Source organism: Callospermophilus lateralis, chromosome 11 (genome assembly GCF_048772815.1).
Source record: "Callospermophilus lateralis isolate mCalLat2 chromosome 11, mCalLat2.hap1, whole genome shotgun sequence".
Classification (NCBI taxonomy): domain Eukaryota; kingdom Metazoa; phylum Chordata; class Mammalia; order Rodentia; family Sciuridae; genus Callospermophilus; species Callospermophilus lateralis.
Window position 1 is genome coordinate 48530932 of NC_135315.1, and position 27226 is coordinate 48558157.

The 27226-nt window shown below is 36.6% G+C and overlaps 1 protein-coding gene across 4 annotated transcripts in view; it reads right to left on the minus strand.

Moving 5' to 3' along the window:
* The window catches only part of Kiaa0753 (KIAA0753 ortholog), a 65373-nt gene that overhangs the window by 25522 nt on the left and 12625 nt on the right, over positions 1–27226 (minus strand). For all 4 annotated transcript variants that reach the window (XM_076869562.1, XM_076869560.1, XM_076869561.1 and 1 more), the window contains exons 3-12: positions 26291–26915; positions 23082–23188; positions 22559–22621; positions 21867–22082; positions 19739–19946; positions 8249–8481; positions 6452–6618; positions 3785–3901; positions 2563–2652; positions 2254–2343 (exon numbers count right to left, since the gene is read on the minus strand). In XM_076869562.1, the coding sequence (XP_076725677.1) occupies positions 2254–2343; positions 2563–2652; positions 3785–3901; positions 6452–6618; positions 8249–8481; positions 19739–19946; positions 21867–22082; positions 22559–22621; positions 23082–23188; positions 26291–26915 (1916 nt within the window). The remainder of the gene's footprint in view (positions 1–2253; positions 2344–2562; positions 2653–3784; positions 3902–6451; positions 6619–8248; positions 8482–19738; positions 19947–21866; positions 22083–22558; positions 22622–23081; positions 23189–26290; positions 26916–27226) is intronic.

Genomic DNA, 27226 nt, shown 5'->3' on the forward strand with positions numbered 1-27226 from the left:
TCCAAAGACTTCTTTGTATTATTACAACTTTGATGTGAATGTATAATTATCTCATAATAAAAAGTTTAATTTAAAAATTGTCAAAAATAATCTTCAATTAAGAGTTCTATACACATTAAGAAGACTATTAGCAAATATAAGAGTAGAATAAATACATTTTTAAGCTTGACAGGATTGAGAAGATTTACTTTCTATTCATCCTTTCTCAAGAAGCTAATTTAGGATTAAGGAAGTTAAATTTGTTCTATCAAAACAAGTAAGTAAACAGAAAAAAAGTACAAGATGTGAAAAACCATACAAGTTATACTGGCCTAGATGCTTGGCTCATCTTGCCCTGAAACTGATGAAATTCCCAATCTTCGTGCCCTAGTGTCTGCTGAGGATCCTCGTTTTACCCCCATTAAAGCTGTCAGAGGAGCTGAGAAGCAGAGTGTGACAGGGCAGCCTACGCCCCTAGTGAGGCTTCTTCCGAAAGCCCAGCAGACCTGTAGCCCTGAAGTGGTGAGCACGATCCCTGCCAGAACTCATTCATGATCTTGCTCACTGATTTCCTGGGACAAGGCTCCTAAAAATTCTCAGGGAAGTGCATGTCAGATTATGATCCAGACTCCATGCAACCTCTTTTCCTGAGAGCCTTCATCTAATGCCAGCAACATTGTTACCTTGGTTTAGCTAAATTAGTTATTCTCAGTTTTCGAAATTAAATAATATATTGGTAGGAATGCATACACAGGTGGTAGATTTATTTAAAAAAAAAAAAGATAATGAAAAGATTAATACAGGAATCAGAAAAGTGGCTACCTCTGGGGGAAAAGAGGATGCAACTGAGGAGGGGGTCATTAGAAGCTTCTCCATTAGTGGCAATGACCTATTTCTTGGGTTGGGTTGCAAAGGTGTTCATTTCATGTTCTGGATTGTTCAAGGGTATTTATTATGCTCCACATGTCTGATATGTTTAATTTAAATTTTTTTTTTATTAGTTCTAATCAGTTATACATGATAACAGAAAGCTTTTCAATTCATTGTACACAAATAGAGTACGACTTTTCATTTCTCTGGTTGTATATGATGTAGAGTTGCACAACATATGCAGTAATTTTTTAAAATAAAAGACACACAGAGGGATAAATGGGTACAGAGGATTAAACTTTTGCTATGTGGTCCACCTATGTGTGGGTAGGAATCACAGGGAATCAAATTTTACACAACCTAAAGTTGCACCTTCTAATAGCTATAGATGACCAAGAAATGGAATCCCTCTGACAGTAGTAACCAGCTTGTCACAGAGGGTGTGTATACACATGCTAGACTGTTATTTTGTGGAGACAGTGTAGAGTGGCTTGGAAGCATCAGTTGGGGAAAAACGATCCTTCAAGTCCTAAGATTTTGATTGTATGACTTGAAATCTTAACTACAGACATCCTAGCCCTCTCTCATGAGAAACCACAACCCTTATAACTGGGATTGAATGTTCTATCATGAATAGTGTCAGAAATGCAGATGTTTCAACAAGTGTTCTATTCATTTGACTGCAGGACGAATGATTGCCAGAGCTGGAAAAATGAGCCAACTCTAGCAGCAGCAGCTCCAGAAAATCTTTTACTTTTAGTTATACATGCCAGTAGGATGTATTTTGACATATTATGGGAGTTACACTGGTCATGTATTCATATGTGAACACAGGAAAGCTATGTCTGAAAGTTACTATCTTTCCCATCCCTATCCCCATTCCCTTCTCTTTATTCCCCCTTTTCTAATCCAATGAACTGCTATTCTTCCCCAACCATGTCCTTCAGTAAATCTTAACAAATCTCTTCAAGCCTATAGTTAGGTGGTAGCATTCTTAGGGGATGAATGGAAAAAAAAGCAGTCTCATTTGAAAATACTAAATTCAAGCTAACATGGAAAAATGAAAGAATCCATACACTCACACACATGAGTAGAACACGCACAATGTACTAACCTTCTGCCCTCAGAAGGACTGGCATCTGGCTAGAGAAAAGTACCTTTGAGGTACTTTTAAGACTCTGATCTTTCAGACAGAATTCCCCCAAATGATAGATGTTCTTTTCAATTCCTCTTCAAACTGCACATAAAGGAAACACTTCCTAGCAAAAACATGGTATAATATACATGTAGGCATGTAGGTACTCATTCATTTACTTACTCATGTAATAAGGTTAGGCCTAAACAGTCCAGGCTGGATCAATTAGAATGGGAAGCTTCCCCTATTCTTCAAAAGCAAACACATACCTTAATTTTTGGAGTCGATCCATTTCTTCAGTTTTCAGTTCATTCAGTTCCTTTGTTCTCCTAGAAGTTTCAGCATCAAGCCAGTCGAGCCTAGACAACAGTACAAAGGTTCACCCCAACTCTCCTCAAAGCATCCAGGACTCCCTGAGTCTACCTACAACCAGGGCTCCACTCTAGGCTTCACAGAATTTTAAGGAGGTGGAAAGCCAAGAAGCATAAGAAGCATGGGAGACCTTCAACTCTCTGTTAGAGCTAGATGATACAAAATAAGCCTAATTACCCTTTTCTACCTCAGAAACAAGTATTTACCTCTGTTTTTGCATTTGATCCATTTCTTTGGCTTTTAATTCTTCTAGTTCCTTCAATCTTTTGGAAGACTCAGCATCAAGCCAAGCAAGCCTAGTAGACAGTACAAAAGAGTCAAATCAATTATGCCTCTACACAGCAGGGCATCATTACCAGAGAAACAGCGCGGAAGTAGGGAACCTTGAGCCCCAGCACCAATCCTGGCTCCATTAAGGACTCAGTAGGTAATGTAACTTGTCTGTATCCATAAAGCTTTCTGTATTATGTTCCTATAAAGAGACATTTATGTATAAAACTTTGAGTTAGTGTGGAGAATAAGGAAAAGCTGCCTACAAATGTTCTCAAGAAAATTAAGCATTGCTGTATTCAGAATTTCTTGTTTGACGAAAACACAGCCCTTTAGGTTTAGATAAAGAAACGAATCCCCATGTAGGAAGAGTGAAGTCAAATAAAAATAAAAAGGATAGTGTTAACTCTAAACAATTTTATTGTATATGAAAGGGCTTTGATTCTTTTGGTTTAAGTTATGTGAATATTATCAAATTAATTAATGACCCCACTCTTTTTTAAGGTGCTGGGGATCAAGCCATGGCCTTGTGCATGGCAGGCAAGTGCTCCACCACTAAGCCAGCCCCAACAACTTGCTTTCCCATAGTTGCAAAAATAATTTCAGCCCCAAAGTGCAGAGCAACCTCTTTTCACCGTTCTCTTTCTTTGGAATGTTTTCCCCATATCCCCCCATATTTAAATCCTGTGTGAATTCTAGTTCAATTTCCATTTCCTTCATGAAGCCTAGATCTTGGCAGTAAGAAGTAACCTCTCCCTCTTTTAAACCCTCTTTACTCTTCAGCAGTTTGTAGGGTATGTACCATGTTCTATCTTAAATTATAGCTAATTATACATTTTCCCTGATTATAAATAAGCAGGGGCTGGAATTATGTCTTATTCACTTTTTTTAAAAAAACATCTCCAGAGAGCTCACAATTGTGCCATACACAAACCCAGCAATGGATATACAATTGACACACATTCAAATTTTGAACAAATTAAATAAGAAGGAATAAAAGGGGCTCATTATAAACTGGAGAATTTAACAGAAAAGTTTAGTAATCTACATTTTAAATAACCAACTTCAGTCATAAGAATGACAAGAAGGAGCTTACTTTAGAGTCTACATAAAAGGAGCCCTTCAATTTTCAAAGATTTGAAAAATACCAGCACAAACCTATTTGCTTCGTGCTTGACAGCACTCAACTGACTTCCTTCTTGAGTATCTTCTTGCTGGAAAGACTGTTCTTTTGCAGCATCTGTGGGGCTAGATTTCACCCTTAGCCATGCAGCACTGCATAAAATGGAAAAGTAGACCTTTATAATCATTCAGTCCACATCCAGTGACTCATTCAAAGGTGCTGGCTCAGAGGAGACAAGAGTATTAAAGTCATGGTGATCTACAGCACAGAGCCCCAAATTAGAAGCTGAACCTGAAGAAGTCTGAGATCTTCCAGCAGTCAGGGCACAGAGTCAAAGTAGAGACATTCCCTTTGCTTCAAAGAAGCTGTCACTACTTTAAATGAAACAACACTCAATTATAGGAAATAGAACTTAATCAAAACCTGCTTTTATATATAGAGAGATTTGAGTCACTAGTAATATTCCGTATTACATTAGTAGATGTATCTCTATAAGGCCTAGCACCACTGTGAGCCAAGAAGCCTTATCCTCCACCTGCCATACATACCCTAGAAGACAGTCCACTGCATATTTGATTTGCAATACAAACCTCAATTGCTGATGTTTTTACAAGGTCATCAAATGAACTCCTATCTCTGTATTAATACTTACACATATTAAAATATAGAAATGAGAGTAATAAAAACAGACAAACAAAAAGACATAATAAAGCCAGGTATGGTAGTAATCCTAGCTACTCAGGAGGCTAAAGCAGGAGGATGGCAAGTTTGAGGCCAACTGGACAAATTGGCAAGACCCTGACTCAAAATAAAATTTAAACGACTAGGGATGTAGTTCAGTGCACAAGGCCCTGGGTTCAATCCCAAGAACTGCAAAAACTAAACAAGACAAAATAAAGATCAAACTCAGAAGATCAGATTTTAGTTCAAGCTCTGTTACATGAGCAAGACATTAAATTCTCTCAACATATTTTCTTCCATTTAATGAGGGTCAATAAGTATTACATTGATTCAGAACCCACTTGGAATCTTCAGGAGAATCTTTTGAGCCAGGCTGTTAACCATATCTTTTGACAGCCTCCCCAAAGCTGGATCCCTCTAGTCACCTACATTCCCCCTTGTCTTCCTCAAAATACTGTTTTTTGCTTTCTTCTTCGTATTAGGGTTCTGCGTCCTGGTTCCTTCCATTGTGTTGGCAAGGACTACTGAACTATGGCAAACAAGTTAGTTCTGTGTTACCTTTAACTGAGCTCCCAAAAGACTATTTCCTAACTAGACCCCGTCCCCCTTGAATACAATGCTTCTCTCTAGCCCCATGGTACGATAACTCCTTATTTTCCAAGTACCATGAATGATGGTGACAAGACAGTAATCTCAGCACTATCCTAACTGCCTCCTGCAGTTCAGAAAGTGTCAATGAGATCTGAATAGTTTTGTGGTTCATAATTATCTCAACTTACAATTTAAATTATCTTAAAATATTTACTAATTTGGCAAAGATTTAGTGAATGCCTATGATGTTCCAGGCATCGAACATTTAAATATAAGAAAGACACGGGCTGAGGCTGAGGCTGGGGTTGTGGCTCAGTGGTAGAGTGCTTGCCTAGCATGTGTGAGGCATTGGGTTTGATTCTCAGCACTGCATATAAATAAATAAATGGTAAAGGTCATTAACAACTAAAAAAAATATTTTCAAAAAAGGCGACGACACTGGGTACAATAGCACACACATATAATTCCAGCAGCTCAGGAGGCTGAGGCAGGAGTATTATGAATTCAAAGCCAGCCTCAGCAACATAGCGAGGCACTGAGCCAACTCAGCGAGACCCAGTCTCTAGATAAAATATAAAAAAGATAGCTGGGATGTGGCACAGTGGTTAAGTGCCCCTGGGTTCAATTCCCGATACAAAAAAAAAAAAAATACAGTCCCTGCTGAGAGCAGTGGTGCATGATTATAATCCTAGTGACCTGGGAAGCTAAGGTAGAAGGATTACAAGTTCAAAGCCAGTCTTAGCAACTTAGAGGCCATAAGCAACTTAGCAAGACCCAATAACAAAAATAAAAAAGGGTTGGGATGTGGCTCAGTGGTTAAGCATCCCTTGGGTTTAATCCCAGGTACAGAAAGAAAGAAAGAGAGAGAGAGGGAGGGAGAGAGAGAGAGAAAGAGAAAAGAAAAGCAAAGAAAAGAAAGACAAAGTTCCTCGTCTCAAGTAACTGTTGGGGGAAATGCAAAGGAAGCCCACAATTCTCCCTACAGTGATACATGTCCACTGGTCATTAGGATGCCACAAAGAAGGCTACTCCAACCATAACCAGATAGAAAAAGGAAACAGCAGGTTTGGACAAATTTCTCATGTATTACCCATATAAGCATTTCTTTTTTTCTTTACAGTACTGAAGATTGAACCCAGGACCTCACATATGTCAAAGCATCTCTTCTTCTTCTTCTTTTCTAAAAAAAATATATATATTTTTAAGATTTTGATGGACCTTGATTTTATTCATTTATTTATATGTGGTGCTAAGAATTGAACCCAGTGCCTCACTCACACTTGCTAGGCAAGTCCTCTACCACTGAGCTACAACCCCAGCCCATGTGGGAAGAATTAAAACTGCTATTCCACTTGTTCTAAGCTATCACCTTTGATCTATGGAGGAAAATAAATTCACATACCCAAATCGTTCCTTGAATTTTTACCTACCACTTGGGAGATGCTGGTGGGGATGTAGGGTTTGCAGGTATCCAGGGAGCCCTGTGGCTTTTCACAGGCTGTTGGTTCATTTTTAACCTGGATGAAACTGTTGTCTGCTGCACCCGGCTTTTGCTGGGAGGGTGGCTGGGTCTATTTCTTTCAGCTTTGTGGAGTCCCTAAAAGAGGGAAATATGAATTACAAAGTTATACAAATATCAAATACCCTAGCTTCAACCTCTAACTAAAGCTCCAAGTACCTGTCTGCTACTCACGCAGCCATCTATTCAGTAAAACTAAGCAGAAAGCACTGTGGCAGACAGTAAGGAAATTACACCGAAGCAGCTCTGGAGACAGGAGGTAAAATTGGAATCCCTTGCTCCACCACCTTTTCACTCATTCACACACACACACACACCAAATATATATTTATTTATTTATATGTGTTTTTTCTAATTAAATCTCAATTTTTAAATTCCATAATGTTTAAAGGTAAATTATAAAACATTCTTGATAAAAATCTTGCTCTATCTGAGCCTAAGGTCTAAATAGAATAAATGAAGCTATTTTATTTTTTAAAATATATATATTTTTAATGTAGGTGGACACAATACCTTTATTTTATTTTATTTTTTTATGTGATGCTGAGGATCAAACTCAGTGCCTAACACTTGCTAGGCAAGCACTCTACCACTGAGCCACAGCCACAGCCCCTGATGAAGCTATTTAAACACCTCAGAGCATAAGACTTTGTTTCTAGAGAAGAACATCACGTTGAATTCTTACAGGCTCAATCTGGACTTCCCAAAGAACCTCATCAGAGTTTGTTTTGGAAGGAATGAAGACTAGATCCTAATCCACGATGTCAGTAACTAATGACAACTTCCAAGTCTCATTTTTCTGATGCCACCAGACAATTTACAGGTTTGCTGTAGAAGTACCATCAGTTTTTTTTTTGACTGAACTCAGGGGTGCTTAACCGCTGAATAACATTTCCAGCCCTTTCTAGATTTTCTTTTGAGACAGGGCCTCACTAAGTAGCCGAGACTGGCTTTGAACTGGTGATCCTCCCGAGTCACTGGGATTATAGGCAGTCAGTACCATGTCTGGCTAGACAATACCATCAAATGGTAGTCACACTGTATAGGGTATGTACAGGAGGAGGTACTCTTCTGGCCAGTTTTCTACTGTATTACATTAAAAAAGTTTTAAATCTAATTTAGTTTCAAACCAAGTTCTAACTCCACACATGCTCCCCTATGCCATTTAAAGCAGTCACATGGGCTAGAGTTGTGGCTCAGAGGTAAAGCACTCAACTAGCATGTGAGCTGAGAGGCATTGGGTGCCTCAGCACCACGTGAAAATAAAATAAAGATATTGTGTCCACCTATAACTAAAAAATAAATATTGAAAAAAGCAGTCACACAAAGATACCCTTTTAATATTCAGTGATTACAACTGATCAATATTTATCTTTGTCAGGAACCAAATATTAAATCCTCTCAAATCTCATACTTCCCAGTTGGAAGCAGAAAATAAATAAGATGCCTGAATCTTAAAATACCCTGCCCAATTAGGACCTTGTTATCAAATTACTTAAGATCTTACTGAACCAGGACAACAAAGAATGCTCTGTCCTAGTAACAATATTAAAAACTGTTTTTTTGTTAGAATACAAAAACAATCTGGACCTAAGCTAAATCAACTTGTGGGAAAAATGAAATGCTGGCCATACCACTTACTAGCCTGTATGACCTTGACAGTGTCAGAGTAATATAAATGGGTCAAAAGAAAGGAATGGTTTCTTACTTGCTGTGGTCTTGCCGGCTCCAGAGTATCTTTTTTCCTAAATGGCACACTCTCAGTCACAGGTTTTGTTTTCACCATTCCTGTTTTCGCTAGGGTTAATGCCTCGTCTTTGAAGCTTGCATTTTGGTCTCGAATTAATGGGACTTCTTCCGGAAGGATATCCACATCTAACACATCAAGCTCCCTCTCCAACCTCTGGGTCGCTGGAAACTCTGCATTTGGCTGATTCTTATCTACACAAAGATTTCAGAAAAATAAAGGGAGGGAAATATTATTCAAGGCATGCTGGTTGAGAATGATTATCTGTAACATCCAATCTCCAAATACCTAGCCTACCCCTGCTGAAAACTAAGGTGTTTTGCTGTCAACTTGCGTTTCTGTGATGAACACTAGTAAGTTTTAAAAGCGGGAAACTGAAGCATCACAATTGACTTCCTGAGTCTTTTTTTTTTTTTTTTTTTAAGAGAGAGACAGAGAGAAAGAGAGAGAATTTTAATATTTATTTTTTTAGTTTTCGGCAGACACAACATCTTTGTTTGTATGTGGTGCTGAGGATCGAACCCGGGCCGCACACATGCTAGGCCATGCGAGCGCGCTACCGCTTGAGCCACATCCCCAGCCCGACTTCCTGAGTCTTAGCGCCCATATTTACTCATCTCCCTGGTCCCTATAGTCTCTAACTCTAAAAACCCTCTTGTGTGCTATTTCTGCCCTTCCTCCCCTTCTACTACACCCCAAGGTTGGCCCTGTAGTTATCTTTCCACCATAATAAGAGCATCTCCTAGCTGATTCCTAGTCATCACACCTTTCCCTAGCTACCAAAACTGTTTTTCTAAAATATGAATATTTTAATGATGCTTCTTTATTCAACATCTTTAAGAGCTCCTAATCTGACACAAAATAGTCTGAACTCTATATACGACATTTTAACCCTCAATGAGAAATGCAAAAAAGAAAAAACCTGTATTTGAAGAGAAGATAAAGGTATATTTAGAAAATTCAAGGAAATCAGAGTTCAAACTCTTATAACTAAGAAGAGGGCTTAGCAAGGTTTCTAAATAAAAGAACAACACAAAAGTCAGTATCATCCCATTTATCAAATAACTAATTAGGAAATATAAGAGGAAAAATATCCCATTAACACTGGCAACAAAAACTATATGGCACTTAGGAAGAAATCTAATGAAAAATGTAATAGACTTTTACAGAATGTCTGAATAAATTGTTTTCATGATTGAACAGACTTAATAAAGACGTCAACTCTCCACAAAGTAATCTATAGTTCTGAATGCACATTCAGTTAAAATTGATTTTTTTGGGTAGATCTAAATAGGTTGATCCAAAAATTCACATGAAGCGTAAATTCCAAGAAATTATCTAAATAAATTTAAAGAACAAAAAGTGGGGAGAGGGGTGGAGGTGGGAGTCTTTCTCTAAGGGAGATGAAGTCCTAGTGATAGAGCTGTAAGGCTGGGGCAGCGTGGGAGCCATGCAGGAAAGAGCAGAAACGAACAGGGCAGGATTGACATGACAAACCAGAGAGTATGAACTAGGATGTTCAAAAGCCAAGCTAAAACCACTGGTCTCCACAGACGAAAACTACTTAAATGTCAAATGGAATGAAGATCTGAATGTGGAAACGAAATTTCAAATTAGAAAACACAGGAAGATATCATCTGACATCAGGGAAGAAAAGCCTTTCTTAAATTCAAAATATAATACTGACATATTTGAATTTAATTATACTAAACAACAACTTCCTCTTGACAGAAATTCATCATAAAGTCAATAGTAGATATCTGTAATGCACATAAGCTTAATATCCAGATGATAAGAAGACCTGCTAGCGGGCAAGATGGAGCACACCTGTAATCCCAGTAGCTGGGGGGTGGGGGTGGGGCTAAGGCAGGAGGATCTCAAGTTCAAAGCCTGCCTCAGCAACAGCGAGGCACTAAGCAACTCAGTAAGACCCTGTCTTTAAATAAAATACAAAAAAGCTCAGTGCTTAAGTGCTTCCGAGTTCAATCCCTGGTACTCCCACACACATACACAAAAAGAAGGCCAATAATCTACAAGAAAAATAATCCAAATTGAGAAACAGACAAAGTAATGAAACCAGCAATTAAGGCAGAAAATATCAATTGTCAATAAAAACATGAAAAGATGACTGGGGCTGGAGTTGTGGCTCTGTGGTAGAGTGCTTGCTTGGCATGTGTGAGGCCCCGAGTTCAATCCTTAGCACCACATATAAATTAAAAAAATGAAATAAAAGATCCATTGACAAAAAAAAATTAAAAAAAAAAAAAGAAAAGATGACTGAAATCACTAGTCTTAAGAAAGATTTAAGTAAACGAGATACCATTTTATATCTCCCAGAGTGGGGGAAATTTTAAGTATACTGATACCAAGTTCAATGAAGTGGTGGAAAAACAAGTATTCTCACAAACTACTCGTGCAGGAGAGAACCGCCTAAGGACTTTGGAGAGCACCTTATGGCGCTAGCAGAGTTGACAATTTGTATACATTGCAATCCAGCAGTTACACTCACAGGTAAACACTCAGCCTAAAGGAACTCCCACACACATGCGCTGGAACACAGGCGCACAGGTATTCACTCCAATTTGCTGCTGCTTTATAAGCAAAAAAACAGTCAGTGCAGTGGCATTTGCCTGTAGTCCCAAAATGGGTGGCTGAGGCAGAACAGAAGGGTCACTTGAACCCAGGAGTTTGGGGCCTGCCTGGGAAACATAACAGGACACAGTCTCATAGAAGGGAAAAAGAAACAAGAAACTGAGAGCAACCCAAATATCCATTGATACATAAGAACAACTAAAAAATAAACTGATATGTCCATATAAGGGAGACCTATACAACAGTTAAATTTAAAAATTGGAATTCACCTATCAATATGACCAAATTTTCAAATATTAGTGGAGGTAGGCAAAACAGAATGGCACATACTGTAAGATATCACGTGCATACAACAACACTTTATATTTTTCATGGATAGATACGTAAGAAGTACAAACTTAAAAATAGAAAGGATTTGCCTTTATAATGATAACAATAATAATCTCCAGAGAGGGAGGGAGGAAAATGGAATGAGAAAAATATTTAAGGGATTTCAACTGTACCTATCATATTTTATTTTTCAAAAAAATTTCCAAAGTAAATAAAGCAAAAATGTTTAAATCTGCATAGTGGATAAACAGAGATTATTATTTTCACTATTTTATATATGTTTAGAATATTTTACAATCAAAGAAAACCTACATCCAGACTTCCTTAACAATAGCAAGTCAAGGGTCAGATTCCTCTGTATCACTTTTCTTTTAATCAGAGATGCTTTTCAAAGCTACAGAAATTACACAGCAAGGAAATACAAGTCAGAACAGAATACTAACACTGGATCCTCAGACTATAATATATTTATTACCTTCCCAGTTTACATACATTGAATCACCTCTGTCATCTTTTCCAGGTGGGCTTTATGTAAATAAGCAAGTAAATGCAGTACAAGTTTCAGAGGTAGCCGAGTTTGAGGTCACTGGCAGTGGTAGGGTGGGAGCCACCAATCTTTTGGCTGACAAGTTATACTAATGCAATCAACCATTGCAAGTACATATGAGAAGTCATTAACAAACTGCACCAGCCAACAATTATGTAAATCACAAGATAGATGATCCAATCAGGCTCAATTAGATATCCTAAATGAAGAAAGCACAAACAGGTTTTCCCATTCATGTGGCTTGCCACACAAATTTTAGGGGTCAGGTGGAGAGGAGAAACCTTAGGAAATTGGAAGGAAGAATTAGATGAGTGATATCTAAAATGATAGAGAAAAATGTGACCTTCAGATTATAAGGGCAAGAAAAGCCAACAATAAAATGAAAGTCACCATATTCTTCCCCATGAGCAAATGCATTAAACTTGCAAAGCAGTTAACAATAACACATTTCAATTCATAATAATGATGATAATGATGATTATAATCATCCCTCACATTTTGTACACTTTTCCCATTTAAAACGTAATTTGCATTCACCATCTCATCTGAGCCTCACCACAGAGCATGACTTACCTTAGAGCAAGCAGAATGGGGTTACTAAAAATTTTCAGATGAGGAAATAAAAGTGTTCTGTTCAAAGTCACAAGGAAAGTAAGTGGAGAGTCAAGTCTTCTGACTGGGTCCAGGGCCAGGCCCACATTCATTCTGTGATGTCAGGGACTGTGGATCTTTTCCACATAAATATGTTTTCCAGAGAATAAAAGCTTACTTTTTCATAACAATACAAAATTCCTTCCTGCTTTCTTATTTAGAATGTGCCTAACATAATCTAGACTTTATAAATTGGAGATTAGGAACTAAAAATAACCTCTTCCATTTTCATAGCATTTAGTAATTATCTAATTTGCTACTTAACAACTAAGTCACATGGGAGAAGGACTATTATCACCATTTGAAATTTTCACCAGATGAAAACTTTAAGGTTCATAGTGATTGTGATCACAGGTCTACAAATTTCCAAAGTAAATAAAGCAAAAATATTTAAATCTACATAGTGGATACACAGAGATTATTATTTTCACTATTTTCTATGTTTAGAATATTTTACAATCAAAGAAAACTTACATCTAGACTTCCTTAACAATAGTAAGTAAAGGGTTAGATTCCTCTGTAGCACTTTTCTTTTAATTAGAGATGCTTTTCAAAGCTACAGAAATTTTCCCCATTTGTCTTTTAGCTTTCCTACATTTGACCTCATGATGGGTTTTAGATTAGCAGGGTTGGGTTTTTTGGGTTTTTTTTAATGGCTTTATTTATTTTTATGTGGTGCTGAGGATCAAACCCAGTGTGCCTCACACATTCCAGGCAAGTGCTCTACCACTGAGTTATAGCCCCAGCCCCAGATCAGCAGATTTTTCAACTTCTCTCTGAAGCTGGTCTTCATTTTTCACTAGTCAGTTGAAATCATCTAACTTTTAATCTTCTAAATCATTTAGGAAAACACTTCTCTGTATAGAGGCCTGGAATGTTCTCTGCACTTCCTCTAGAGCATCAAAAGTGAGTTTCTCAGCACCCAGGATCCACATCACTGTAATCTATTGCTTAGGAGTCCTTTCTTATTTAATGACATTTCTTCGTAGAGTCTTTGAACAAAAGCTTAAGTGCCTAACTAGGTAAAGGCTGGCAAAGGCCTTCTGATTGAAAGGAAGGATATCCCATTACAGTGAATAAATATCTACTAGTAATTAAACAAATTAGATTTTGTCACTGTAATATTCTGTGTGTGTGTGTGTGGTGTGTGTGTGTGTGTGTGTGTATATATATATATATATATATTTGGTCTCTTCCTCAGTTCCCGACATAAGAGCCCCTAAACTCCTTATAATTTCCCCAGCAATTGAGGTGCTAGGTGTACCTTTTGTTCTAATATTAACTCTGGTTCCTGGAGTTTCCTGGCAGATAAGAGTGTCTTTGATTCCACTGATGTGACTCTTGGGGGCTTCTGGAGGGGGTGCTGGTCACCAGAAAGTCCAAGCCATGATGAGAAGCATGGAACCTCCAGCCCCACCCTCATCCTCCAGGAAGGACAGAAGGGCTGGGGATTGAGTTATAATTGATAATACCTATGTGATAAAACCTCCAGAAAAATCCCTAGACTATCAATTTCTAAGCAATTTGGTATTGCTGAGTACATGGAGGTTCCTATAGGGTGATGCACCCGGGGAGGGCACGGGAGCTCCATGCCCTTTCCACATACCTTGCCTATGCATCTCCCCTACCTGACTGTTCATCTTTATCCTTTGTAATATTCTTTATGACAAATGAGTTCTCAGAGCCATACTAGCAAGCCTTGATTTATTAGAGAAGCTGGTCATGACCTAGGACTTGTGATTGATGTCTAAAGTAGAGGTGATCTTCTGAAACTGAGCTCTAAACCTGTGGGATCTGACTTTACCTAAAGTAAATAGTCTCCAAATTGAACTGAATTACAGGAGAATTACATGGTGTGGGGAAAAACCCACATACAACTGAGTGAACTCTTTGCTCATTTCTTACAGTTCCACTCATGTAAGAGGTAGAGAGCTAAGCTATTAAGGTTCCACAAAATAGCAACAGATGTACAAATAAATCAACAGAAGGGATTGGAATTGTATCTCAGTGGCAAAGCGCTTGTCTAGCATGGTGAGGCACTGGGTTTGATCCTTAGCACCGCATAAAAATAAATAAAGCCATGTTGCCCATCTAGAACTACAAATCAATGAATCATTCAATCAATCAATCGAACACAAATTGATAAGTAAATTTCACATCACTAGAAAAGAAAAACGAAACAACAATAACAACAACAAAACATGATAAATATAGTCAATTACAACAAAGAAAAAATATCTTGGCAAATGAAACACATAAAATAAGGTAAAGCAAAGTTCAAACATGATCATTAATCTCAGCAAGTGTAAGCAGGGTAAGTATAGAGCTCTACAACGGAGATCACAAAACCAACAATACACTGTGTATAAAAGGCATTCTTTTATACACATAAAATAACAGCAAAGAAAGACTTAGTTTAAGGGAATAGAAAATTATTCCAGGCAAATGCCAAACGAGTTAAGAAGGTGAAGCAATATTAACATCAGACAAATGATCCAAAGTGAACATGATCCTAAGGAGATAAAGAGAATATTTAATAATAACAACATATAAAATCCATGAAAAAAAGATTTAAGTCAGGAATTTTTTTTTTCGCCACTTAGCCCAAGGGCACTTTACCACTGAGCTATACCCACCCCCAGCCCTTTTTTATTTTTTAGACAAGGCCTCACCACATTGCTGAGGTTGGTCTTGAATTTGCAATCCTCCTGCCTCAGTCTACCGAGTCACTGGGATTATAAGTGTAAGAACAACATTTCAAAACACATAAAGAAAAAATTAACAGAAATGCAACAAGAAATCAAACAAGTTTCAAGTATCACAAGAATATTGAATCTATCCTTTTAATCAGTCACCCACAGGTCAAGCAAACCAAAACAGAAAGATTAAAGAAAAAGAATAAAGATTGAAAAGAAGGAAATAAACTAGTGATTATTCACAGATGATATGATTATATTTAAGACAAAATTAAAATAATTCTACAGATAAATGGCCAGAAATAAGCTTTTAGTAAGTTTACTAGATACAAGGTCAATACACAAAAATTTGTGTGTGTGTATATATATATAAAATCAGCAATACATATGAGAAATCAAATTATAAAACATAAAACGGACATCATGTGTAAGAGTATTAAAAGTATCAATACTGCAGAATAAAAGTAATGAAAGACAAATAAGCCCATACACACACATATGCACACCCAAATTACTGGGAATAAAGACAACCTAAATAGCCAGGTATGGTGACATATGCCTGAAACACCAACTACCTGGAGGCTGAGGCAGAGGTATTGCAAATTGGAGGCCAGCCTCAGCAACTTAGTGAGACCCTGTCTCAAAATTTAAAAAAATAAAATAAAAATGTAGCTTAGTGGTAAAGCACCCCTGGGTTTCAACCTCCAAAACCAAAAGAAGAAAAAAATAAATACAACTTAAATAAATGGAGGGATATACCCTGCTTGTACATTGGGAAATTCAATACTATAAAAATGATAATTTCCCATCAAAATTCTAATAGATGTCTTTTGGCTTTTTGGAGTCGGAAAGATGTTTGGTGGAATCAACAAATTCTGATTCTAAAATTTCTATGGAAATGCCAAGGATCAAGATTAGTCAAGATACTCTAGGGGAAAAACAGGCATGAAAAGTTGTTCCATTGGATATGAAGACTTAGAATAATTAATTTTTTTTTTAAAGAGAGAGTGGAGAGAGAGAGAGAGAGAGAGAGAGAATTTTTTTAATATGTATTTTTTTTTAGTTTTTCGGCAGGCACAACATCTTTGTTTGTATGTGGTGCTGAGGATCGAACCGGGCCGCACACATGCCAGGCGAGCGCGCTACCACTTGAGCCACATCTCCAGCCCCGATTTAGAATAATTAAAGTAGTTTAGCACTGATAAAAAGACCCACATTCAGATCAACGGAAAAGAATGGGCCCAGAAACTGACCCACACATATATGAACACTTGATTTCAATGCATGCGACTTGGGAGAAAAAAACAATCTTTTAAACAAAGAGGGCTAAGTTATCTGGATCTTCATTGGGAAGAAAATGAAACTTTAATAGGAAGTAACATTAAAAAATGTCTTAACTTTAACATTAAGGAAAAACGTCTTAGAATACCCCTCAAAAAAGTATATGGGAAGAAAATGATTCATTGAACTACAGTGATACTAAGAATTCTGTTCATTAGAAGATGAACATTTGGGGCTGGGGATGTGGCTCAAGCGGTAGCGCGCTCGCCTGGCATGCGTGCGGCCCGGGTTCGATCCTCAGCACCACATACAAACAAAGATGTTGTGTCAGCCAAAAACTAAAAAATAAATATTAAAAATTCTCTCTGTCTCTCTCTCTCTCTCTCTCTCTCTCTCTACCTCTCTCTTTAAAAAAAAAAAAAAAAAGAAGATGAACATTTGAGATAATTAAAAGCAAGTCACATCTTCTAAGATATCTAAAACACATATGACTAAGATCCAGTACATATACAGAACACTCCTAACAAATCAATGGAAAAAGAGAGAGAAGCTAGGGGTGTACTTTAGTGGTAGAGCACTTTCCTAGCATATGTGGGGCCCCTGGGTTCAATCCTCAGCACCACCAAAAAGAGAGAGAGACAGAGAGAGAGAGAGAGAGAGAGAGAGAGAGAGAGAGAGAGAGAGAGAGAGAGAGAAAGGAAGGAAGAGAGTTAAGAGATATAAAAAGAGAAGAAGGGAGGGATATATGGCCAGGGACCTGAACTGGTACTTCCTAAAAGGCATCTAAAAGGCCTAAAAATACATAAAAATGTGCTCATACTATTAGTTATTCAGAAATTTAAATTAAAACTAAAATGCCTAATACGCCTAATATGCCAGTTGAGTAGCCATAATTTTAAAAATTAGTAATAAAAAGTGTGAGCAAGGATGAGTAGCCACTGTTCTAGTATATTGTTGGTGGGAATATCAACTGATAAAACTACTTTGAAAATAAAACTATATTACAATAGAACTAACATTTACCTATGACCTACCTAACAATTATACTCTTAGAAACAAACCTGACAGAAATATGTGTGCACAGGTACCAAGACAAACATGTAAAAACAATCATAGTTGTTTTCTTTATAATCATCTAAGACTGGGAACAACCCAATAATTAAAACAACAGATAAAGTATGACAGAGTGGTACAATCAATATAACAGAGCAAAGACATAACAAACAAATTAGCTACACAAACAGAGTAGATGAATCTCACAAAATATAACACAAAAGAAGTCTATCCCAAAAGAGTATCTATTGTAAAATTCCATTTTTATAAAGTTTCAAATCAGGCAGAACCAAAATAAAGCATTAAAATCATAATAATAATAATTTGGGGGAGGAGGAAGAGAGACTGGAAACGGAGTACAGTGAAATTTCTTAGTCACTAGTAGGGTCCTGTCCTTGACTTGGATAATAATTACACAAATATTTTTGTTTTCTGATATTAGCTGAGCTGTAAGTTTATTTTTTGTGCACATTTCTATCTGTTATGTTCTACTTCAGTTAAAAAAGAAAAACTGCACTGGGGATGTAGCTCTGTGGTTGCTACATATGTGAGGCCCTGGGTTTGATCCCCAACACTGCAAAGAAAAGAATAAAGAAAAACAAGTTTACTGGATTTGTCCAATATTTATCAGTAATTTCACCTATTTGGAAAATAACAAAAGAATTAACTATTTAAAAAAAAACTATTTCATCAAATCTAAAACATCCATTGTAAGATAAATCATTACTTTATGTGTCAATATGAATTTTAAAATGTTGTTTAGGCATTGGAATTTAAAATTTAAAATGTTACGATTGTAAGATATCAATGCCCCCTTTCAATTGTGTACCTCAGACACAACAAACTCCACTATCAGAATAAGTTTTCAGGATAGTATCATATATAAAAACAATATATAAATCCAACAGCTTTCCTTTAAGTAACAATAACCAATTTCATAATGTAATAGAAAAAGATCTCATTTATAATAGAAATAAAACTTAAATATGAAAACTAAAAATAAATCTAGCAAAAAAAAAACCAAAAAACCTAGCAAGGAATTTATAAAACATATATGCCCAAAATTACAAAATTCTCTTTCTGACAGGACAGAAAAAGGGCATGAATAGATAGGAAGACTTAATATTGTAAAGATATCATTTCTCCTCTAATATAAACTTAATGTAATAACAAACAAAATCACAACATCATTTTTTTTTGGTGGGGAGGGTACCAGGGATTGAACTCAGGGGCACTCAACCACTGAGCTACACCCCCAGGTCTATTTTGTATTTTATTTAGAGACAGGGTCTCATTGAGTTGCTTAGAGCCTCACTTTTGCTGAGGCTGGCTTTGAACTCAAGATCCCTCCCAAGCCACTGGGCTCCAAAAGCATTTTTCATAAACTTAACAAGCTCATTATAAATTCCTCAGGAAGGGGCTGGGAATGTAGCCCAAGGGTTAAGTGCTTGCCTAGCATGCATGAAGCCCTAAGTTCCTGAGGAAGATGAGCAATGACTGGTAGCAAAATTTTGAAAAAGGAATACAAAGACAAGAGAATTGTTTAATCAAATATTAAATATGTAAAAAAAAAAAAAAGATGGATTTGCCCACAAAATGAAAATTTTCTGTATTTTTTCAGAAAAAAAATATCATAATCAAATTTCAAAAATAGTGACTAGAGTAGGAGAAAATATTTTAAAAGAGATTAGGATTCGGAATATATTAAGAACCTCTATACATGCATAAGCAAAAGACTTGCAACCCAACAGAAGACAGACAAAAAATATAACCAACAAGTAAACTACAGGTAAACTAAGGAATATGTGAAAGAAGTAATCCTTGACAGAAATGAAATATAAAGCAGTAAGATTTGATTTTACACAGAGAAACTGGAAAAAAATTACATTTTATTATATAAATTACTGGATGAGGATATGGGAAAATATATACTGATGTCACTGCTAGTAAAAACATAACTGTATGCCTACTCTTAAGGTAAGTTGACAGAATCTGTTTAAATGCATATATATATATCAAATTCATTTATGTATATCTATGTACATGCATATATCTACCATTAAGTATAATAAACAACACTATTATGTAGAAAAAGAGAATTTTCCCTTCTTATTTTCCTCAACAGAATACTCCAGTCTTCAGCATAAAGAAGAATCTTGGATGACATTTGCTGATCCTAGTTATTGCTACTGTTGTAGGCTAGGTTATAAATTCTGAGTTTCCCCCTCAGTGCACTAATTATTTTGGCTCAGACAACTTGAACAATAAAACATCTCACAACAAATACTTTAAGACACATACCAGAAAGAAGCTTCTTTGCCACTGAAGGTCGAATTGTATCCTGTGGCAATGTCTCTTTTGATACAAAGGGTCTCCTTTCACCCTTTGGCAATGTACCTGGCCATTTCCCTAATGTCCTCTGGTTACTAATAGGATATTTCCGATTTTCACTGAAACATTTCTTCACCTTTTTTGGAGATAGTTTCTTCTCCAGGAGAGATTCCAAAGCCTGTCATGAAACAGTCAATTATTCTCTTAGTTTATCTTAAAATAAGTATGACTTCTAGCCACAAAACTGAAAAATAAGAACTCCAAAAAAACTGGGTAATTAAATGGCTATCTCTTAATGGTTAATGAAATGCACTTCAACTTAATTTGAAATTTTCATTATTTAAGACACATTATTAATTAGTTCTTTTACATATTTAAGTCACTAAAACCAATAGCAAAAAGAAAATGAATAAGGCTACTTTTTAAAGGCTATTTTTAAAGGTATCCAAATCCTAAATTTAAAGATCATCATTTCAAAAATTAACTACAATCTCCAGAAAAGTATCTTATATACTTTAAAAACATTTTAATTCTTGACAGAAACTTCATAAACTCAAGCAGGGTTTTAAAAGGGTAAACATACTATATTTAAAATACACTTTTTTGAAAATAAAAAAAAAATGTAGTAGATTCAGTGGCCTTAGTCTAGTACAGTAATGACAGGAGATCTGTCTGTGTCCCCCTTTCCTAAAAAGGCACATCTTCTAATAAATGTATATCCATTATTACTGGGCAGTGAGGTCTGGGTCTCCATCTGAGCAGTACACAATCAGGACAACTAGACACAGCCTGATAGGTTGAGTTCAGATCATAATAAAGGAATAAGAAGATAGAAAGCTATAAAATGGCATAGAACATCAAGAGAGGTTAATTTCTTGCATTACTAAATATTTTCCAAAGTAAGGGAGAAAAACTTTATGTTTAAGAAACAATACATTAAAGACACTCTTGCTCAAAATTTGAGAGAACTAGATAATCTCTTGAGATACTTTCTAGGATTTTGAAGATAAGTCCTCTAAATAAAATCAATTTTGGTTGATAAACCTTTTTTATGAGTTAGTGTAACAAGCATCACACAATTTGATATGCTGCCAAGGTTTTGAGGTCTGCATTTGACAATAACATTCCCAATGTGGAGTTCTATCTATATGAATGTTACCAAAGCAAATCACAAATATATCTGCTAAACAATGGGACTGTAAAGGCAGAAAGGGCCTTCAACACCACCAATAGCTAGGTAATAGGAGAACTTGCATGTCACTTACCCCCAATTCTCCCTATGATACCACCTTTCCTCTACAGCTAACAGTTTATTATGTCACACTAACATAAAGACTATCTTTTTATTTGTGGATGAAAATGTATGGCACAGTGGAACTAACATTGACATGGAAGTCAGAAGACAGGAATTTCATTTGCTACTCTCAAGAGAAATAATTGTGTCATCTCTTTGATCTCTGCTTTTAAAAATATTTTAAACGATAAAATAGTAATAAAATCAACTACAGTGTCACAACAAGGATGAAATGGCATAATTACGTGATAACACTTTGCAGATGTCAAGGAACTAAAAAATTAATGGGCATATTGTTATTATTGCCTTTGTTACTAATGAGAACTAAGAACCCTGGACATTCATGACTGTACATGTCATTTGTGATTTTCAGAGTGTCTAGTCATATCCCAAGATTTGAGGCTCTGCTTGAAGCATTCCTCCTTTTCTATAATCCATTTGAACAATGATATCCTAATCTAAGCAATAATCCAAGAGTACTTCACTGTTTTCCTTTTCTATGCTAATAAATTCTTTATTAAATGGCATGACCAGATAATGGAACATTCTATTAAATTGATGGACCTGGTTTAAAGTCATTATATGTTTCACACTCAAGTCACCAATTCTCAAATAAGTGAAATATAATAATATAGACTAGACTATAAAAACAATAAAATAAAAATAAAGGGCTCTGCAAAGCTTTAATTTACCAGGTGGTAGTTTTGTCTTGTATTCTCACCTAATGAAACTATGTGACCGTAAGCATTACTTCCCTGCTTGGAACCAACAGACTTTTAAGAAAAAGGGAAGAAATTTTCCTACCTCAATTTGTTGCAGGATATCTATAACCACATCAGGAACAGAAGGATCTGCATCTAGCTTGGCAGAACACAGTGAAAGCTGGCGAATAAGGCTGCCCAGTTCCTTACACTGAGCAGAAACTGGGTGCTCCCCTCGGTCGGTAAACTGAGTAACAAACATCTGTAAGGCCCGAATGGCTCCTCGATGGGCAGCAGCCAGCCTAGACATTGCCCATGACTGGCAATAAACAACATGTGAGAAGTTATTTCAATATTAAGAACTTCCTAACATTAACCCAAGCCTTAAGAATATTTGTAGTCCACCCTTTCCTTGTAAAACTTTTTCATAGTAAAAGGAATTATAAAGCTTAAAGATTCTAGTGATGAATTAAGTCTTTCCCTTTCTATTATTTCTTTATGCTAGTAGCAACTACAACAGGAATATATTTTCAGAAGCTGTTCCTTGAACAATAACCCCATATTCAGAATATTTAAGGTGCTCATTTCTTCACAGATTTCTATTAGCACTGACAGTAATATTAGTGCAGAGAACCCACACAATACTAACAAAACAATGGAAAATGTACTTGATAAATAAGTACTGGGATGGAGGGTAGAGTTTGGTAGTAGAGCGCTTGCCCAGCATGTATAAGACCCTGGATTTCACCTGCAACACTGAGGAAAGACAAAGTATTAAGCATAATTTAATCATACCTTCTTGGTATGTTTAATTTTATGTGGACTCAATTTATCTAATTCTTCCTGGATTTCTTTTACCTGTTTGGTAAAGGAGAAAAAAATGAAAAGTTCAAACCTTTCCATTGATGTATTTTTAATAATAATTAAAAAAAAAAAAGACATCTTGTCCACCTGATCTCATATACAAAAATATGTGCTGTGTAATGTATAAGCATTTTTCCCCCAGAGGAAAGAAATGGTTTTTAATAGATTCTCAAGAGAGTATATGACCTCAAAAAGTCAAGAGCCAATGTTTAAGCTTGACCATACAGATATAATACATCCACATACATACACACACACACACACACACACACACACAGATAATAAAATGGATAAGAATTACTTGTTTATGTGGTCAGAAAATTAAGCCTCACAAATCCGTTACAATAAATGTAGAGTACTTTGATATTAAACTTTCTGAGACAAAAGGAAAATGGAAATTCTATAAGAAAGCCATCCAGGCTGCTAGTCCTGCTTCTCTCTGGGCTTTTTATACCTGCTGCTGAAGGACGTAGAGCATCCGGGCACAACGAACAGCTTGCTCCTGTCTCCTGACACGGATTCGTCGCTCTTCATCTGGATCCAAAGCTTCTTCTAGTCTATCTGGAAATATTTTCCCCCAAAGAGGATTATAATCCACATAGAGAAACTTAAAATTATTTAAAGAGATACAAAGGTTGAACCTCTCTAAATTTGATTTAAAAAAAAAAAATAAGGCTATTATAATAAACAATTTATCTTTTATCAGTTGAGAAACTAGGAATGAGCCAATTGCTGTGGCATATGCCTGAAATCCCAGCTGCTTGGGAGGTTAAGGCAGGACGATCGAAAATTCAAAGCTAGTCTTAACAACTTAATAAGACCCTCTCAAACAAAATAAAAAAATAAAAAGGGATGGGGATGGAGCTCAGTGATAAGAGCACTTGAATAGCATGAGTGAGGCCCTGGGTTCAATCCCCAGTATGGAAAGGAAAGAAACAAGCAGGAATGAGTGCATGGACCTGTATACTGTCTCAGAGGTGGAGAGAACATGAAAACAGTGGCAAGCTCCCATCCATGCCGGAATTCCCTGAACCAATTCCCCAGAGAGCCCATGGTGAAGCAATTCTTACTATTTATAAAATTTTTATATTGAGGCAAAATCTGTTATGCTATTTTTTCCAAAAAAAAACTCTTTATTGGGCATTTTTATGTTTAGCAAGATTATTTTTACATGTTCTTGATTCCAAGAGAGAAATCCTTTCACTAACACATAGCAAGTGCTAAAATCATGTAAATGTCTAAAGTCTTCATATATTTGCCAGGAAGCACACATACACTTATACATTTTGGTGCTCCATAGTTTTATTTATTTTATTTTTTTTAGGGGGCTACCAAGGATTGAACTCAACCACTAAGCCACATCCCCAGCCTTATTTTTTATATTTTATTTAGAGAGAGAGAGTCTCATTGAGTTGTTTAGTGCCTTGCTTTTTGCTGAGGCTGACTTTGAACTCGAGATCCTCCTGTCTCAGTCTCCTGAGCCGCTGGGATTACAAGCATGCACCACTGTGCCCAGTGCGCCATAGTTTTAAAAGACTGGTTCAAAGAAACTGTTTCTAGAAGACTGCCTGAGGGAGATACAGTCTCTCCATTCTTTCCAGTCTGTAGTTTTCAAATATACAAACAAATACTTTTATGAATTCAATTTTTTAATTATTTTTTACTCATTAAAAAGTCAAACAAGGAGGCCAGGCATGATGGCACATGCCTGTAATCCCAGCAGGTAGGGAGGCTGAGGTAGGAGGATCAGGAGTTCAAAGCCAGCCTCAGCAAAAGCAAGGCACTAAGCAACTCAGTAAGACCCTGTCTCTAAATAAAATATAAAAAAAGGGTTGGGGATGTGGCTCAGTGATCAAGTACCCCTGAGTTCAATCCCTAGTACCAAAAAAAAAAAAAAAAAAAGAAAGAAAGAAAAAGAAAATCAAACAAGGAAAAGAGTAAGGCTACTTGGAAGAATGCAAAACTTTGGAAGTCTGGAGTTATAGACAGAGTTTCTTAGGAGCCTATAAGCCAAATTATTTCTCTTTTTTATGTTGCACAGTGGGGAGAAAGAACTATATTCATATAATAAGAATATAAATAGTAACTGGCTAAGGCAGGGTTTTGGTTTTTTTTGTTTTTGTTTTTATGGTGCTGGGGATTGAACCCAGGGCCTATGCATGCAAGGCAAGGACTTTACCAACTGAGCCATATCCCCAGCCCTAAGGTAGGGTTTTAAACTGCTCACCTTGCAGATGAGGGCTGGGGATGCAACCAGTCTACAGAGCAGTTTGGGAAGCACAAATGGGCACTTCAGACCTACTGAAAGGGTGGTCTGCAACTAGGAGCCATTGAAAACTATTATTAGTCCACAACAAGGTAAGTGCAGCAGTTGAAAATATGCATTTACAAGTCTTTAGAGCAATTACCATAGTTGTGACATTTTTATTATAGTTTACAAAGTATTGGTTCATGGTAAATAAGATAAATTAATCCAGTTTTTCCCCACAATGTTGAAAAACTCCATTCTACAGGTCCCCCTGTATTAGGCCAGATCACTAAAACAGAGGGCCTCACGGCTTTGTTACCTTGCATGACTTCTGCCTAAGGTATATGGTCATGCCATAGACTAAAACTAGGGAAATATAACAAGACACAGCTAGAGGGTTCCTGTTGGAATTTTGAATTCCTCATGATATTACACAACATACTCCACAGGGAAAGCTTCTTTTTGGCCACAAAATGTGGAAGTTGTTACACAATTTTACATAATTATTTTTTCTGTTTTAAGCTGTAAATTCTATAACTGATTGCAGTACACTCTGTAGCTGGCTCCTACTAAACTCAGAAATAACTTTTTAACTCTCTCCTAGTAAATCTTTTTCCTTTCCTTATTTTTCTTATGCCACAATATCCTCAGGTATGGAGTTTTATCAACAACTATTTTCTAAAGTATCTTAAATTCTTTATATAGCATGCATATGTACACATATGCATACAGCAGTTAAATTTAAAATGCAAAATATAATTCTAGACTATGTACCATCCTAGCACAATGTTCCTTTCAATACTCAACTTCTTTCTCCTTGCGGTCTAAAAGTTAGGCTTGATTCTCTACTTTGTTAACAATAGTAACCCAAAATTTTCCATAAGAAAGCAATCCTCTACTCCCCAGGGAAATGCAAGGATACGAGATTGCCAGAAAATTGCAAAAAAAAAAAATATATATATATGATCATTATATTCCTTCCTTCTTTTCCATCCTGTGGTGAGATATTTTGTACAGGTATCTACGACTTCCCTTTTCACTGGTGTGTACTCATCATAACATCACCCAAGCAGGAACTGGTTTTATCTACAATAAGCATAAAATTTTTAAAATTTTGCCAGAAGAAAAATATTATAGGATAATTTGTACTTTGGTGCCTAAAGACCTCAGAATTAGACAGCAGAAACTCTAGCTTTTGGCTGAGTTATAGTGTTTATAGTGAAGGAATAGGCAGGGTAAACTCTTCAGAGAAAGAAGACACCAGTCAAACTTATGAAGGCTTATGCTCTAGGGAACCAACAGAAAGACAGGAGGTGGTAGAACTTGGTAGAGGGCATAGGGAGCCCAGATGAATGCATCTGAACTATCCCATACTCGTGGCATCTTATCAAAGAGAAGGATCTAATTTTTCTCACCTTTTTTAGTTACCTCTTCAATTCTATGGATACAATTGCTCAATTCTTTCTGAAGTCGCTGAACTTCAAACAGGCTTTTCTGTTCACATACATTTTTGTGGTCAGCTATCCTGGACTGTAGTTGAAGGCCTGGATCACGGGTGGGTGGTGAATTTAGCAGGGTAAGATCTGAATGTCCTGGATGAGATGTGTACACATACACCTTGGCACCTGAGCTGGAAATCCCTACTTTGGATGGCTGGTGGCTGCACCGACAGACTTCTTGATCCTTTGCATCCTTCCTCTCCACCTTGTGATCAGATATTTTATACTTAGTATGTCCACATTTCTGAGAGCTTTGGGGTTGACTTTTGAGATGATGTTCTTTTATATGTTCTTCAAATTGTCTTCGCTTCACATCTCTTTTGGCTAGGTGGACAGCATAGCTAAGTCTCTCTTCTGATATGACGGAAAATGAAACAGAACTGCTCAGGTCAGGACCAACTCTAAAATCTGAATCTTTACCATAATATGTTTCATTGTACGAGTGCTTCAGTTTTTCAATTCTAATTGCATGTGGGCAAGAATACTGGATTGCCAAGTTGCTTGAATGTGGAGGAACATTTCTATTAAACTGCAGCTGGTTCTTTAAAAAGTAAACAAAATTAAGCTTATGTTAGAAAAATAACATATTGCTTAGCAGATATAGGTATATACTCAAGCTTCTAATATTTCACCCACAAGATTATTTGTGTGAAAAGACATTTTTCCATTGTACTTACACAATCAGCTGCTCTCATACACCTTTAGTTTAACACATGGCTGTGGTTCTATCCTACATCATTCAGTCCATGGTTTTATCCTTCCACTTACTAACATCATACCGAGATCCTCCTCTAAAATCTCTCCAGAGAGCTTGCAGCAGTAACCAGTAAATTCCTCAACTCCCAGCTAAGG